General features: G+C 43.7%; 1 protein-coding gene across 2 annotated transcripts in view; it reads left to right on the top strand.

Moving 5' to 3' along the window:
- The first annotated feature begins 4,921 nt into the window (after positions 1-4,921).
- The window catches only part of LOC120935994 (WAP four-disulfide core domain protein 5-like), a 61,631-nt gene continuing 48,502 nt past the window's right edge, over positions 4,922-18,050 (top strand). For both annotated transcript variants that reach the window (XM_040348058.1, XM_040348057.1), the window contains exons 1-3: positions 4,922-5,054; positions 8,971-9,132; positions 10,890-11,036. In XM_040348058.1, coding sequence (XP_040203992.1) covers positions 4,949-5,054; positions 8,971-9,132; positions 10,890-11,036 — 415 coding nt within the window. In that variant the 5' untranslated portion in view covers positions 4,922-4,948. The remainder of the gene's footprint in view (positions 5,055-8,970; positions 9,133-10,889; positions 11,037-18,050) is intronic.

The raw sequence follows: 18,050 nt of genomic DNA, 5'->3' as shown, positions 1-18,050 counted from the left end.
CTTTCATAAGCTCAACCAAAATACATCTGCCTGTGTATAAATGGTGGCCTGTAAAAATAACGTGAAGCTTTAGATTCTATATCACTTCTTCTGTGAGAATTCTCACCTTTTTTAGAATCTTCTTGGCAGGTCTCCACGTACGTAAACGTCTACGATTTTTCTCCATAACCAGAAAGTCCTCAGCTGGATTTTCCATGATACTTTGAAACATTCTGTCCAAAATAGCTGTTGCTCAGTTGCCTTGTGTAAGGTTTTTTTTTCTTCGTAAGCTTGTAAGCAGACAAGCATTCTAACAGGTGAGAAAACAAAACAGCGTAAAAACTCACCCTGTGTTTTAGAGCCTTCTCTCGTCTGATGGAACACAAACGCCTTTTTGCTTCTAGGTCCTTTGGTCGTATTTTTCTTCAAGACTTGAAAGAACATCTTTGACTTCATTTCTTCATTTCCATATCCCCCTTATCAAGGCTTTTAGGAAAAAAGACCAATATGGCTGGCTTCGACAAATGTTAAATGCCGGGGGGCAGAGGTGTGAGAGATACAGAAGACATATAGAACAGAGAGGACATAATGGACATATGCCTCTAACACGTGTCATGCGATGTGTCAAAACCTCTCCCTTCTCCAGGCGTTCTCTTGGTTCCAAAATATTCAGACATAGGTTTATTTCATTATACGAAGTTTTATTCTTCCAACGATATGACAGCAAGACAGTTTAATGCTTACGTTGTTACGTTGTTACAGACATCATGGCAGGGTGGCAATTCAGAAACAGGAATTAGATGTTACATCTTCTCTGCTGAATAGAGCCCTTTATGATCTTTCTGCTGGGAGAGGGTCCCGTCCCCACCCCCATCTCTCCTGCAGAGTCCGATGACCCTGAGGCTTCCGTCCAGGGGTGACCCTGGAGATCCTAACTTACTATGCTCAGCACCTGTATACTTATACAAGTTTAACAGCTAACTAAGCACAATTGGCTCGTTTCCAAAGAAGGTTGCGATGAGCTTTAACGCTCACTTATGTATATTTAAGTAACATCTCCACCCACCTTCTTGACGTAGGACTTTCAAGAATAGATGTGGCCTACACTATACCAGTTGTTCTGTCCTGTAACTACATTGACCTACGTTTGTCCTCAAAGCTACCATGTCCTAAGCATTGATTCAGATACATTTATTACATAAAAATATTAATGAATTTAAAATCTAACACCTTCTATGGAGTCGATATTATTAAAGACCACTGGAGGGGGGGCAACAAGAAGATCCAGGTCTCACAAAATGAGACCCGCTGGATACACAGGTTGGGGACCCTAGCCACAAGAGGCCTCAACCTGGATATCGACCTCAACTGTTTCATTTCTAACTTCTAATTTACAACAATGTATTGACCCCTCTCTATCTTCTTTACCACCATTATGTCCTCATATTTAATTCTTACCCATGGTCCATGGGTTTCTAGGTATAGAAGGATAGAAAGCTTTAACCTTTATTACATCGGGGTCTATGCTAGACACAGGGTATCAGTCACTCCCTTGTATATGCTTTATACAACACCCCATAAATCCAGTTTTAATTAATTTTTATTATGTCCTAGTCTTCATCTATATACGAACCCTCTAATGATATTACCCTGACGCCTTTCCTTAGGTTTCTCATCCCATTTGCTTTTAGATAGGGAGGTTTCCAGTGATTCATCTTCAATTAATCTATTTAATTTATATTTTTTCCCCATGTATAAATCAAGTTATACACGCTTCTCTAATGGGATACTCCTTGATTGGGGAATCTATGATTTTATGACTGGCTCAAAAATAATCTATGCTTCTTTATGACCACACAGACCTTAAGCCATATAGGGGATTGAATACACATGCTTATTCCGTTCTGTCACCAGTCACATATTCACTTAATATTGGGTGAATGTACTATGACTCTCTACTATCTAATGTTTGTTTTATAATTTATGCACTACTGCAACTTTGACCCTCTTTAGGGACGGATGTCAGAACTTACATCACACAGCTGACATTAGTGTAAAAAAACAGACACATCACCTCTTGTATATATTTCTAGTATTAGGGTATGGATCACAATATCCTTCAGGATCTTTTTCACACTGCAAATTTCACATATAATTTTGCCTTATATATATTCCTGGTTACTACCACTAGTGGACATCGGTCCCTTTCAGGGCTTATCGTGCTGTGGACTAGATATGTTATCTGACATGCCCATCCCACATCCATATGTTTGCACGTCTTCACGAAAGATTACACATAATCTGTATATAATATATTTTTTAGGGATGGTCCTTACTGATATATTACTTTTTAGCCATCAAACGTAAAGATTATATATGTATTAGACTGTTTATTTCAACAGGTGTTTCTACCTTCTTTTGAATCCAATTACATAATGTCTTAGACAGTGGTAGGTGATTATCCCAATTCCTAGTTTTGGCAACACCAAGGGTTAATGGAGGGTTGATCACCTACATCCACGGGAATTAACAATTCTACTGCCCAATTCAAATTAACATATCCCCCCCCCCCCGGGAGGAGGGACACGCCTGCCGCTGTGTATGAGAAGTTTGACTTTGAGAAAGTCACATGACGAAACGCGTCAAAAAAAGGTGACCCACACGCAATTACGCACGCCTACATCCCAGCCAACACTAGCCACTAGTATGCCGACACTGGGCTGTGGAGGAGATCAACAGCGCTGTCAGCCGTTACTAATCCCAGCCCGCTTGGGACGGGCGGCCAGCTCTGTTTATTTTTGTTCATTTTTGCTTGCTTTTATCTGGTGGGACTCAGTGCCATCTGGAACCACAAGCTGATGTTTTTTCCTAAATGTCATTTTTATTTCTATTTTTTATTTAAATAAATTATTCTTTGGAAATATTTTTATACATACTACACTATGTGGATTTCATTTTTTTCATTTGAGTGACACACTGCACAACCATCACCAGAGACACTTTTTGGTCTCTGAGAAGCTGCACGGAGGACAGACACCGCCTGGAATCCAATAGAGCGCATTGTGCAACAAGAGGAAGAAAGGTACCATCACCAACTGCCTTTCACCCCACTTGGGGTAGCTACATCTGGTGAGTGGGGACCTATGAGGGGGAGCACAAAAGTCACCTACTATTGGATTGCGTGAGACTGGCACCAAGTCTCTTCATCACTACCTGCTAAAGGCATATCAGTGATTGTATCTGTGTATTTTGACCTTTGACCTATTTATTTTTGTCAGCTTCAATACCAGAACATTATGGATTAATGGGACCTGTAGTGTATATATACTCATTACTGTTTTCAGAGTTGTGGAGTAAATTCTCATGAGGATTGAGAATATATTTTTACTACTATCTATTTTGTTCCCATCTGGACTTTTCACTTGCATTACTATTATTGATTTTTTATTTGTGTTTGCTTGCAATACTATACCTCTGGATTTTGCCTCTTGGTCACTTGGGAGGCAATAGGCATTATTAGCCTTCAGTTATATTAGGTTCTTTATTACACACTATTGATTACATACGGTTACAGCCATATCCAGCACACCTGCTGGCCTGCCCAGGTTCCTGACCACACACATAGGAACACATTTTCATTTATATTTTTTTCCACACCTTGATATATATACATATATATATTTTTTTCCTCTTCACACACGTTACCTGGAAACCAACTTAGGCTGGTGGTCCAGGCTTAGCCACTTTTTGGCACACCCTTTTTTTCACATTTGTACCAGCAACAGGGTAACCTCTACATACCTCACATAGACACACTGGGCCAGATTCACAACGGACTTACGGCGGCGTATCTCCGCGTACGCCGTCATAAGTCCGAATGTGAGCCGTCGTATCTATGCGCCTAAATCTTAGAATCAGTTACGCACAGATTTAGCCAAGATATGAGCGGCGTAAGTCTCCTACGCCGTCGTATCTTGGGTGCAATATTTACGCTGGCCGCAAGGGGCGCTTCCATAGATTTATGCGTCGAATATGTAAATTAGGTAGATACGCCGATTCACAAACGTACTTGCGGCCGCTACGCCGTTTACGTAAGGCTTACGTCCGGTGTAAAGTTACCCCTGTTATATGAGGCGTAGGTAATGCAAAGTACGGACGTCGGCAAGCGTATCTTTTTACGTTGTTTACATAAGTCGTACGTGAATGGGGCTGTGCGTAGGTTACGTTCACGTCACAGGCAATGGGCCTGGCGTATCTTAAGGAGAAAATTCGACGTGATACTGAGCATGCGCGCACATGCGCCGTTCGTTAGGCGCGTCATTTATGTGGGGTCATGATTGATTTACATACAACACGCCCACCTCTTCCACATTTGAATTACGCGGGCTTACGCCGGCCCATTTATGCTACGCCGTCGCAACTTACGGAGCAAGTACTTTGTGAATACTGCACTTGGCCGTCCAAGTTGCGGTGGCATAGCGTAAATAGGATACGCTACGCCCGCGCAAAGTTACGCCCATATACGTGAATCTGGCCCACATTCTTTGTATTTGGCCTCTTGATCGCCATTAGCAGCGCCATTTCCCCTTTCTCGTTTTATCAAGGGTGGGCAAGGGTCCATCTTTCCCGTACAAGTCATAAATGCCCAAAGGTCAAGTATATTCCACCATAGTAACGTACATGAGAAGAATCATCTTTTGCAATCGTATATTGTATGGGAACAGGTTCTGCCTGTTCTCAGTGCTTCCCTTCCTTCTTCCCTATAAGAGCCCAAGACATTATAGGGACCCAGTTATGCCATCAGAATTTGTGTAAGTGGCTAATTACGTAGGAAGCCTTTTATTTTTGCAATCATCCATTGTGTGGTAGCTGATTCAACCCTGTTCCCTCCCTTCCTTCTTCCTCATATGGTCTATATAAAAGTCTCCTCATCTCACGGACTTCTCAGAAAGATTTCTAGGAACTGAACATGTCTCCAGAGACCGGATCCCTCCTGCTACTCCTCCTGATCTGTGCAGGAGCCACCGCTTTAATTCCAACCTCTGCAAACCTCACCGAGGATAAAGAACTTTTAGGTAAGAATTTAAAATTATGTAAAATTCAGGTAAGGACTCAACCAACTTATAAATGTCTACGTCTTGGATACCGTATTTATCGGCGTATAACACGCACAGGCGTATAACACGCACCCTAACTTTAAGAGGGAAGTTTCAGGGGAAAAAACTTCCAAAGCCCCCTGCGTATAACACGCAGGCACAGTTTACCCTCTATTTTCAGGGTAAAAAAGTGAGCGTTATATGCCAATAAATACAGTATATATTACTATAGAAAATGAAATGCAGGCACATCTATTATATTTTTAGAGTGTTGTGCAATGTGTATATTCATCATTTATGAATGAGAATGGGTTCAAAACCTCTTCCAATGCTTTGTTATTTTGTTCTGGGATGGAGAAGGTTAATGCCTCGTACACACGGCTGGTTTTCCCGACTGGAAACTGCGAGGAGAGCCTTTAGCTAGGAATCCCGGCCGTGTGTATGCTCTCTTTTTTCCCACCGGGAAACAGGCGGACTTTTGCCCGGTGGTTTTTGGCAGTTTTCCTATGGGAACAACTGCCATGGAGCATACACACGGCCGGGATTCCCGACCAAAGCTCCATCGCAGTTTTCCTTTCGGGAAAACCGGCTGTGTGTAGGGGAAAGGCTGACTGAGCAGGTTCTCGGCTTTCCCCTCTGGATTTCGACGGGAACTTTTCCCGTCGGAAATCCCGCATGTGTGTAAGGGGCATTAGAGTAGTGATGATCAAATGACTTGATATACGGGGCTTTAAAGTGATTGTAAAAAAAAAAACTATTCAGTTTAAAATAGAAATTAAATGCAAAACATTTTTTATAGATATAAGAAAAAATGTAAATACCTTTTTTTTTACCGCCGGACAGTTTCTTATCCTGAGTGGACCTCACATAACGTCCTGTCAGGAAGCACCAGTTGCGCAGCAGGGGATAGGCATGGGAAGTCACTGGGACACAGCCAATGACTGATCAGAGTACCGGCTTGCTGCTGGTACCAATGCGACCGTGACCAATCAGAGCAGGTCAACATGACAGTTTTACACAATAGATGGCTTCCTTTCATGCCATCCATTGGATACAATTGTGTTGCTAGCTGTGATTGGTCAATTTGATCACATGGTACGGATGGGGGTAACCACAGCTCATCTGTACCATATGATTAGCTGTGATTGGTCAATTTGATCACATGGTACGGATAGGGGGTAACCACAGCTCATCTGTACCATATGATTAGCTGTGATTGGTCAATTTGATCACATGGTACGGATGGGGGTAACCACAGCTCATCTGTACCATATGATTAGCTGTGATTGGTCAATTTGATCACATGGTACGGATAGGGGGTATCCACAGCTCATCTGTACCATATTATTTCCTGTGATTGGTCAATTGGATCACATGGTACAGATAGGGGGCAACCACAGCTCATCTGCACCATATGATTAGCTTTGACCAATCATAGCTCATCACAACAAAACAAACTGAATGATTCGGTTTCATTCAGTAAAATGTTTGCTTATACTGTAGCAATGTAAGTCACTGCTATAAGCAAACATAATGTTTAACCACTTCAGCCCCGGGCCATTTGTCTGGCCAAAGACCAGAGCATTTTTTTGCGATTCAGCACTGCGTCACTTTAACTGACAATTGCGTGGTCCTACTACGTGGCTCCCAAACAAAATTGATGTCTTTTTTTTCCCCACAATAGAGCTTTCTTTTGGTGGTATTTGATCACCTCTGCGTTTTTTATTTTTTGCACTATAAACGGAAATAGAGTGACAATTTGGCGTTTTTTTTCCTCAGTTTAGGCCGATATGTATTCTTCAACCTATTTTTGGTAAAAAAAATCACAATAAGCGTTTATTGATTGGTTTGTGCAAAAGTTATAGCGTCTATTAACGCTATTTTATTAATATTTTTACTAGTAATGGCGGCGATCAGCAATTTTTATTGTGACTGAGACATTATGGCGGACACATCGGACACTTTTGATGCCATTTTGGGACCATTGTCATTGATACAGCGATCGGTGCTTTAAAAATGCACTGATTACTGTACAAATGACACTGACAGTGAAGTGGTTAACCAGTAGGGGGCGCTGAAGGGGTTAAGTGTGTCCTAGGGATGTGTTCTAACTGTGGGGGGGATGGGCTACATGTGACATGACACGGATCACCGCTCCTGATTACAGGGAGCTGTGATCAGTGTCCCGTCACTAGGAAGAATGGGGAAATGCTTGTTTACCCGTTCTTCCTCTCCGTGAGACAATCGCGGGTATGCCCGCGGACATCGTGTCCGTCGGACCCGCGGTCGAACTCATGGAGCTTGCGGCGCGCACGCGCCCACAATACCGCAACTTAAAGGGGACGTACAGGTGTACAGCTATGTCCATCTGCCCAACCGTGTCATTGTGCCGACATATATAGTCGTGCACTGGTCCTTAAGTGGTTAAAAAAATAAAAAACTGATCACTTCCCCAGAGTAGTACAATGTCAGTGTGTTAAAAAAAATTGTAAAATATATATATATATATATATATATATATATATATATATATATATATATATATATATTTTCGTACTGTCACCATGCAGTGTCCCTGATCACTGCCACACTGTTATATGACAACGCTGTACTGCACAAGAAGTGACAGTATGCAAAAATAAAATAAAAATTTGTGAATTTTTTTTTTATTATTTCTTTATTTTTCAAGAAATTATGACAAAAAAATATGAATTAAAAAAAACCCGCCATGCCTCTTACTAAGTACCTTGGACTGGTCCAAATCATATGGTGGAGGGGGGATTATGGTGTGGGGTTGTTTTTCAGGGGTTGGGTTGGCCCCTTAGTTCCATTGAAGGGAACTCTTAGGCCCCATACTCACGACCAAACATGTCTGCTGAAACTGGCCCGCAGGCCAGTTTCAGCAGACATGTTTGGTCGTGTGTGGGCGCGAGCGGGCCGAATTCCAGCAAACATTTGCCCGCCGGGCCTTTTCCCAGCAGACAAATATTCCTGGACTTGTTTTAAAACAGTCCGCTGGAATTCTGCCCGCTCGGACATGTACGGTCGTCAGTACAGACCTACCGTACATGTCCAGGCGCCCGCCGTCCCTCGCATGCGTCGAATGACTTCGACGCATGCGTGGAAGCATTTTAAAGGCGGGCCGCCCACGTCGCCGCGTCATTGTCGCGGCGACACCGCGTCATCGACAAGGCGACACCGCGGACACGCCCCGCGTATTGTTTACGCGCGGACTTCTGTACGATGGTGTGTACAACCATCGTACAGAAGCCCTCTGGCAGACATGTATAGTGAAAACGGTCCGACGGAACCGCTTTCACCATACATGTTTGTCCGTGTGTACCCGGCCTTAAGGCGTCAGCATACCAAGACATTTAGGACAATTTCATGCTTCCAACTTTGTGGGAACAGTTTGGGGACGGCCCCTTCCTGTTCCAACATGACTGCACATCAGTGCACAAAGCAAGGTCCATAAAGATATGGATGAGTGCGTTTTGAGTGGAGGAAATTGACTGGCCTGCACAGAGTCCTGACCTCAACCCGATAGAACACCTTTGGGATAAATTAGAGCAGAGACTGCAAGCCAGTCCTTCTCGTCCAAAATCAGTGCCTGACCTCACAAATGCGTTTCTGGAAGAATGGTCAAACATTCCCATAGACACACTCCTAAACCTTGTGGACAGCCTTCCCAGAAGAGTTGAAGCTGTTATAGCTGCAAAGGGTGGGCCAACTCAATAATGAACCCTACGGACTAAGAGTGGGATGCCATTAAATTTCATGTGCGTGTAAAGGCAGGTGTCCCAATGACAATTAAGTGTATGTACAGTATGTGTGTGTGTATATATCTAAGAAAATATCTGTGATTCATTTATGGTTCACCTCATTACCCTCTCAGGTAGACAGCCTCCGGGGAAACCTGGTAGGTGTCCTGCAGATGTGGAATTCAATGTTGATGGCTCCACGTTGCAGAATGAATGTAGGCGAGATGGACACTGTGAAGGCAAGATGAAGTGCTGCTTCTCAGGGGGTAGAAGACAATGTCTGCTGCCATTGGACGGTAAATATTTTAAAATCTGTCTGAGAATACGATGAGATCATAAAAATGTGACCTGTTCTGCTTTGTGTCTGAGACAGAAACAGAAAGAGAGATTTAAGCTAATCTTCAGATGTATTTCAACTTTTCTCAATGCTTCCTGTTGTAAAAATGCTGTTTACAGAGATAGGTAGCTGAAGCTGAAATTTACACATGTAAGTGAGTCAGAGCAGAGACTCCTCCTCCTCCAAGGTAGTGAGAAAGGAGGCAACTAATACTCTGTTGTCTCTTTCTGGGAATTATTTGCAATGTATTAAATTAAATGTAGTACACACAGATATAGAACATCAGTTTAAATATACAGCATAAACTTTAGATAAACATAAATATTGTACCTGGCCTGCACTCATCAACCTTTTATGGTCCCCGGCCAACGCTCATCACCCCCCTTTCATAGTCCCAACTGACACTTATTACCTTTCATCCTCCTTGTCTGCACTCATCACCCTTCATAGTCCTGACCTGCACTCATCACCCTTCATAGTCCCGGCCTGCACTCATCACCCTTCATAGTCCCGGCCTGCACTCATCACCCTTCATAGTCCCGGCCTGCACTCATAACCCTTCATAGTCCCGGCCTGCACTCATTATCCTTCATAGTCCCGGCCTGCACTCATCACCCTTCATAGTCCTGACCTGCACTCATCACCCTTCATAGTCCCGGCCTGCACTCATCACCCTTCATAGTCCCGGCCTGCACTCATCACCCTTCATAGTCCCGGCCTGCACTCATCACCCTTCATAGTCCTGACCTGCACTCATCACCCTTCATAGTCCCGGCCTGCACTCATCACTCTTCATATTCCCAGCCTGAACTCATCACCCTTCATAGCCCCGGCCTGAACTCATCACCCTTCATAGTCCCGGCCTGCACTCATCACTCTTCATATTCCCAGCCTGAACTCATCACCCTTCATAGCCCCGGCCTGAACTCATCACCCTTCATAGCCCCGGCCTGCACTCATCACCCGTTATAGTCCCGGCCTGCACTCATCACCTGTCATAGTCCCGGCCTGCACTCATCACCCTTCATAGTCCTGGCTTGCAGTCATTACCCTTCATAGTCCTGGCTTGCAGTCATTACCTTTCATAGTCCCGGCCTGCACTCATCACCCTTCAAATTTCCGGCCTGCACTCATCACCCTTCAAAGTTCCGGCCTGCACTCATCACCCTTCATAGTTCCGGCCTGCACTCATCACCCTTCATAGTTCCGGCCTGCACTCATCACCCTTCATAGTTCCGGCCTGCACTCATCACCCTTCAAAGTTCCGGCCTGCACTCATCACCCTTCAAAGTTCCGGCCTGCACTCATCACCCTTCATAGTTCCGGCCTGCACTCATCACCCTTCATAGTTATGGCCTGCACTCATCACCCTTCATAGTCCCAGCCTGCACTCATCACCCTTCATAGTCCCGGCATGCACTTATCACGCTTCATAGTCCCAGCCTGCACTCATCACCCTTCAAAGTCCCGGCATGCACTTATCACGCTTCATAGTCCCGGCCTGAACTCATCACCCTTCATAGTCCCGGCATGCACTTATCACGCTTCATAGTCCCGGCCTGTACTCATCACTCTTCATAGTCCCGGCCTGCACACATCACTCTTCATAGTCCCGGCCTGCACTTATCACCCTCTGCTCTCAGTCTCTAGTTCAGTCTCAGTTTCTCAGTCTCTACTTCCTTCCATCATCATCACAGCTATTTTATCTCTCTGCAGTCAAGAATAATGCCTGCCCAAACTCTGATGACTCAGTGTGTATAGCTACGATATATGCACCCTTCTGCCAGAGGGATGACCAGTGCCAAGGCACCGACCGATGCTGTTCTTTCAAGTGCAGGGCCCAGTGCACGCCAACAGTGACAGGTAATGGAATACTCCTTGTGATTTGGAAATTGCTGTATAACCAAAACTATTATTACTGAACTGAAGGTATTGCAGCAGAATCATAACTAGAACCTTCAGAGCCTTGGTCCAAGAAACCATAAAGGGCCACCCTCACACCCATATGGGGCCCCCACAGTGGTGGAACGCCAGGGCCCGGTCCCAAGTGCGACCTCTGCGACCCTGGTAGTTCCACCACTAGTGTCAATAGTTTTTTTTGTTTTTGTTATTGTATTTATTTATTCTACCATTTCCTTTTATTTATTTACAATTTTATTTTTGTATTATATTTTATAATTTTTTTTAGGAGCCCCATTTGGAGTATTAGGTGGGATATCAGGGGTCTAAACAGAGAACAGTCACTGCTCTCAATCTCAATCTCTGCAGCCTCAGCTGCACAGAATGCATACACAGGAATTGCTCTGTAAAGAACTTCCCATTCATCCACAAACTGAAGCATAGTAAACACAGCTTACTATGCCCCAGCTATGACTAAACAGAGTCAACAATCGGTGCGAATCACTGACTCTATTCATTAAGACAATGAAGGGTGCAGTAAATGACACATTTGCGGCCTCTACCCTGCTCTCCATCCTGACAGATCCCCCTCAGGAGCCAGCAGGACAGGAGAGGGGGGAACCTGGCAGTGCTGCGACAGTTGAGGGGGAGGGTGTGTGGGGGGGAGGTACACAGGAGCCCGATCACAGCTATAAGTGGATAAGAGGGGAAGCGGGGACGGCATGTAGAGGAACCAATCCCTTCCATCTTTACAATTCAACCTCTAAAAATATAACATTCTATTTTCTACTCTGCTGTGATGCGCTTCATATTATTAATATTTGGTATCATCCATCAGGCTAGGAGATCACCTGAGTACAGGGGAGCCCCATTTCTTGAAATCTACCCCTACGAAGTTGTAATGATCAGTTTTATTTCATTCGGTGAGGTACACCTCAAAATAAAATTCTCAGCACCAGAGTATAATATTTTATCTGGTATGTGAACTTTTAAATTTTTCCACAAAGATCTCAGTGTCTATTAATTATAGCCATGTGCATTTGATGTGGTTTTATTCCCATTATAGACCCCAAAATCATAGAGAAAATCATATTTTTGTAGCACCTCCATAGCTAGTGTAGGTTACTGGGCAAATTTTGTTTGGCTCCTCTGTAACCAGTGGAGCAGGGGTTGACTGCTTTAGCCTGCTCAGTGTCTCACAGTCTGCTGGTCTGATTGCTTCCCCCTGTATTTTAGAAGATTCTAGAATTATAGTGGGAGGAAGAACAGAGGAGGCGCCCTGAATATTTATGGGGATCCAATCAATCCCTGGGGAGGTGTACCCAGTAGGTGGCTGGAGAGCCTATTAATAGTCGGAGGCCTGAGGGAGGGAGTAGATGTTGCTGGGTCTAATCCTGCCAGAGGAGACCCCTATGCAGGGGCTTTGCCTCAGGGGCAGGTTGCTAGAGGTGCCATTCAGTAGTCATCAAGATCCCAACTGGAGCAACAGCTGAGAAGATTGGAGTTTCTGAGTCAGGAGAGCTCACTGAAGAGTACAGTACCAGGTGGAATTTGGGGGAAGAGTATCCAGCTGTCATGTAATATTGTGAGTCTGTGTCTCCCTCACCGAAGATCCCAGTGGATATCGGAAGGAGGCAACCGATTATCCTGTGGCACTGTGAGTAGATAATCAAAGTGGGTGTTAGTGGCTGTGTGCCGCTATCAGTTCTTTGGAAGAAGTCTTAGGCCGCGTACACACAGTCGGTCAAAACCAATGAAAACGGACTGAAGGACCTTTTCATCAGACCAAACCGACTGTGTGTGGGCCCCATCGGTCAGTTATCCTTCGCTCAAAAAATTTAGAACTTGCTTTAAAATTGAACCGATGGATGCCTAACCGATAGGTCAAAACCGACGGTTAGTATGCAAAAGCATCGGTTAAAAATCCACGCATGCTCAGAATCAAGTCGACGCATGCTTGGAAGCATTGAACTTCGTTTTTTTCAGCACGTCGTTGTGTTTTACGTCACCACGTTCTGACCCGATCGGTTATTTAACCTATGGTGTGTAGGCACATCAGACCATCAGTCAGCTTCCTTTGGACCGTTCTCATTGGATGGACCGACCGCGTGTACAAGGCCATAGACACCTGTCAGCAGTGCAGAGATTGTGGGACTTTATGTGCAAAGAGGGGAGTCCTCAGAGAATTGAGTTCAGCCGTCCCTTCACTCTATCAAGTAAAACATCAAAAATATATCCCTATATAATTTCCCTGAGACAGTGGAGATGGAGAAAATGCTGTGTGCCTGGCTGTCTGTGCATTAATTGAGACTCCTTCTTTTTATTGTAAGCACATCACACCTTAGACAAGCCGATCTCAACCAGAGTTCCATGGAACCCTGGGGTTCCTCCAGAGGTTGCTATGCATTCCTTGAGCTGTGACTAATTGACCTCTCATCTAATGGTGCTTGCATACTTCTGGGGCCAACACCACTTGGCAGAACCAGCAACATGGCACCAATCATCTTTTTGATCAGCCATTCTTAAATAGAGTTCCAAGGAAACCTAATGTTTCTCCAGGGGTTGCTAGAGGTCCCTTGAACTGTGGATGATGACAATTAGAGTTCCAAAGAAACCTAGGGTTCCTTCAAAGGTTGATAGGGGTTCCTTGAACTGTGGCTATTTGACCTCTCATTTGTGGGTGCCTGCATACTTTCCGACCAACATCACTCGGTAGAACTAGTGGCATGGCACCAATAAACTTTTTGATCAGCCATTCTCAAATAGAGTTCCAAGGAAACCTAATGTTTCTCCAGGGGTTGCTAGAGGTCCCTTGAACTGTGGCTGATGGCTAGGCATGTGCATTTAGTTTCGTTCCGAATCGAAATTCGGACAAATTTTTCATTATTCGGACATTCGGATGCATACGAATTCCCGAATTGCAATATTAATGAATTTACGGAATCCGAACGAACGTTTTCGATTCCGAATCGAAAACCCGTGGACGAAATTCGATCGGAATAAAATTTTTTTTTTTTTTTTTAAATCCGATCGAATTTCGTCCGCGGGTTTTCGATTTGGAATTCGAATTTTTTTTTTTTTTTCGAATTCCGATCGAATTTCGAAATTATTTTCGAAAAGAGACTATTTGTTGTCGAATCCGGTCGAAATACTTTCGAATTCTACCGGATGTTTCGAAATTCGGTCGAAAACGAACGAATTCCGAAAACGGTCGAAATATTTTCGAATTCGACCGGATTTTTCGAAATTCGGTCGAAAACGAACGAGTTCCGAAAACGAATTTAACACATGTAACGAACCTAACTTAACGAAATTAGTTAAATAAGAAATTAAAACGAAACGAAACGAAATTTTCCCTTTTGCACATGCCTACTGATGGCACCAATTATCTTTTTGAAAAGCTATTCATAATCAGGGTTCCACCAGAGGTTGATAAGGAGTTCCTTGAGCTGTGATAAATTGACTACCAATCTGATAGTGTCTGCATAGTTCCAGGGCAAATTCCACTTGGCAGAAGTAGTGGCATGGCACCTTTAAACTTTTTGATCAGCCATTCTCAAAATAGAGTTCCAAGGAATTCTAATGTTTCTCATGGGGTTGCTAGAGGTCCCTTGGACTGTGGCTGATGGTACCAATTATCTTTTTGAAAAGCTATTCATAATCAGGGTTCCTCCAGAGGTTGATAAGGGGTTCCTTGAGCTGTGATAAATTGACTTCCAATCTGATAGTGCCTGCATAGTTCCAGGGCAAATTCCACTTGGCAGAACTAGTGGCATGGCACCAATATTTTTAGTTGACGATGAGGGTGGCATTCTTCTCACTGACTACTAATATAAGTGACATTTCTCTCATTGAACCCTGATGAAAACATTTTAACAGGGGTTCCACAAGACCTGGCAATTATTTCAAGGGTTCCTCTAGGGTTAGAAGGTTGAGAAACGCTGGCTTAGATGATGCAAATTCAGACACTATAGAGTACGTTCCATAGCAAACCATAGTGAATTCAGTGTATACACCGATCGGCCATAACTTTATGACTGCCCACCATAACCCATCAAGGAATGGACTCCACTAGACCTCTGAAGGTGTGCTGTGGTACCTGGCACCAAGCCATCAGTAGCAGATCCCTTAAAACCTGTAAGGCCTCGTACACACGACCGAGAATCTCGTCAGGAAAAAAACGTTGTTTTCCCTAACGAGATTCTTGGCAAGAAACTCTTGCCGCCCGAGTGTACCGACTTTCATTTCAAAAGGAAAGGAAAGAACACGGTGACGTCATGCGCTCGTCACATTCCATGCCGTCGCTGTCATCTTGCTTCACCCTACCTATGCCATGGAAGCTACCACACATGCGTCAAAGTCATTTTGAGCATGCGCGGGTTTCCAAGGCGACAGGTAAGTATACACACTCTCGGGTTTCTCGTTTGGAAACAGGCAAACGAGAATCTCGACGAGAAAAAAGAGAGCAGGTTCTCTTTTTTTCTCGTCGAGATTCTTGCCTGCTTTCCAAACAAAAAAACCTGAATGCCTCGTACACACGAACGGGAATCTCAGCAAGAAGCAGTTTTCTTGCTGTTTTTTGCCGAGAAACCCGGTCGTGTGTACGATAAGGTGACCAGATTTTTAAAATGAAATCTGGGGACAAGTAATGGCGGCAATCAGCGACTCAATGCCTGTCGCCACCACTGCCCGCATCACAGTCTATCAAGTCTTGCCGCGTACACACGATCATTTTTCGGCATTAAAAAAAACAATGTTTTTCGGCATGTAGAAAAAAAGTTTTTCCAACTTCATCATTAAAACGACGTTGCCCACACACCATCGTTTTTTAAAAATGCTCTAGCAAAGCGCGGTGACGTACAACACGTACGACGGCACTATAAAGGGGAAGTTCCATGTGGATGACGCCACCCTTTGGGCTGTTTTAGCTGATTCCGTGTTAGTAAAAGACGATTCGCGATTTTCTGTCTGTTACAGCGTGATGAATGTGCTTACTCCATTATGAACGGTAGTTTTACCAGAACGAGCGCTCCCGTCTCAAAAATTTATTCTGAGCATGCACAGGTTTTTAACGTCGTTTTAGCCCACACACGATGATTTTTTACAACCCGAAAAACGACATAGTTTAAAACGTTGTTAAAAAATGCAGCATGCTCGAAAAAAATTTGGTCGCTTTTCAGAAGCCGAAAAATGATGTGAAGCCCACACACGATCATTTTAAATTACATTTTTTTTAAACGCCGTTTTTTTCATGCCAAAAAATGATCGTGTGTACGCGGCATTACTCTCCGGGGCCCGGCTACTACTGGGTGGGGAGTGGAGGAAGATCACTCTGCCAGAGAAGGCAAGGAGATAAGTAGGCAGGCGGCTGGCCGGGACTTGAGCCAAGGCAAGAGAACATGCGAGCGGAGCTGAATGAGCACCCAAAACTGAAGAAATATTCCCTCCGCTCCAACCAGCATATGATCATCAGAAAGGGCCACAAATAATGGAAAAAAAATAAACTCCCTAAGCTAGTAGGAGCGGCGAAACGGGGCGTGTTATTCAGAATTTTCTTTTCAATTCTGCACTGTCTTGAAATTGCCCCAGCCCCTATTCAAATCCAATCCGGGGACAAAACCAGGGACAGACTTGGTCTGGGGACATTGTCCTCAATCCAGGGACTGTCCCGGGAAACCAGGGATGTCTGGTCAGCCTAGTGTACGAGGCCTACAGTGTGAGGTAGGGCATCCATGGATCAGATTTGTTTTTCCAGCACATCCCACAGATGCTTGATTAGATTGAGATCTGGAGAATTTGGAGGCCAAGTCTGTTGTGATCTCATAAATGTCCAATAAATGTAGTGATATAGATGTATAGTATGATGACTATAAATTACGTTGTTTCGCAGCAACACAGGTTCTCCAGAGAACTCAATTTTAATTAACTTCCAATACAAACAAAGTCAAAATTCAACAGATGATACAAAAGTCCAACAAAGTAATGTAGTGTCAATGTCTCATCTTAGAAAATACATGTTCTGATCACTTCCAGACCAACATATGTTCATGCAGAGAATACATAGGGGTATCTTCTCTGAGTGACAACCAGAACTCCCAACATTATATTGCCTGTTCACTGAATAGCTGAGCAATTTGATTGGCCATCTTTGATCTGAAAGACAGGAACTACATCCTGTCTTTTAGAGTGGCAGGTAAATTACTCCAGCCGGAGTCACTAATTAGTATGCATTCTTGCATACTAATAAGCCCCCTCTAATAAGTAATTAGATTGCATGTGATCTGAGTAATTGTTTGATTGGTTTGATGTGTAAAAACGGACCCATTCTGTCTTTTTTGCATATTGACAATAGACAAACCTCTTTTGATGTGTAACATGTAATTACAGGTTTGATGTGAAAAACAGACTTCGTCCTGTCTCTTTGAATTACAGGTTTGAAATCTGGCTTGATCAATTTTGGACTTATAACACAATAATACGACATTATGTATATATATATATATATATATATATATATATATATATATATATATATATATATATATATATATATATTACAACAAAGTCAACACCTCAAACTTGTGTCTCTTAAACCATTATTGAATTCATCAGACCAGGTCACGATCTTCCATTGATCCGTGGTCCAGTTCTGATTCCCACGTACCCATTGTAGGCATTTTTGGCTGTGGACACTGATCAGCATGGGCATTCTGATCAGTCTGGGGCTACGCAGACCCATACACAACAAACTGCGATACTCTGTGTGTTTGGACACCTTTTTATCAAAACCACCATTAACTTTCTCAGCAATTTGAGCTACAGTAGCTCCTCTATTGGTTTGAACTACATGGGCCAGCTTTGGCTGCCCATGACCTTATTGCCAGTTTTTTTTTAACGGACCACTTTTGGTAGGTCCTGACCACTGCTGACCAGGAACATCCCACAAATAATTGTGAATGATGGTGGAAACCTCCAAGG

Source organism: Rana temporaria, chromosome 4 (genome assembly GCF_905171775.1).
Source record: "Rana temporaria chromosome 4, aRanTem1.1, whole genome shotgun sequence".
Lineage (NCBI taxonomy): Eukaryota > Metazoa > Chordata > Amphibia > Anura > Ranidae > Rana > Rana temporaria.
This window is presented reverse-complemented; position numbering and strand designations above follow the sequence as displayed.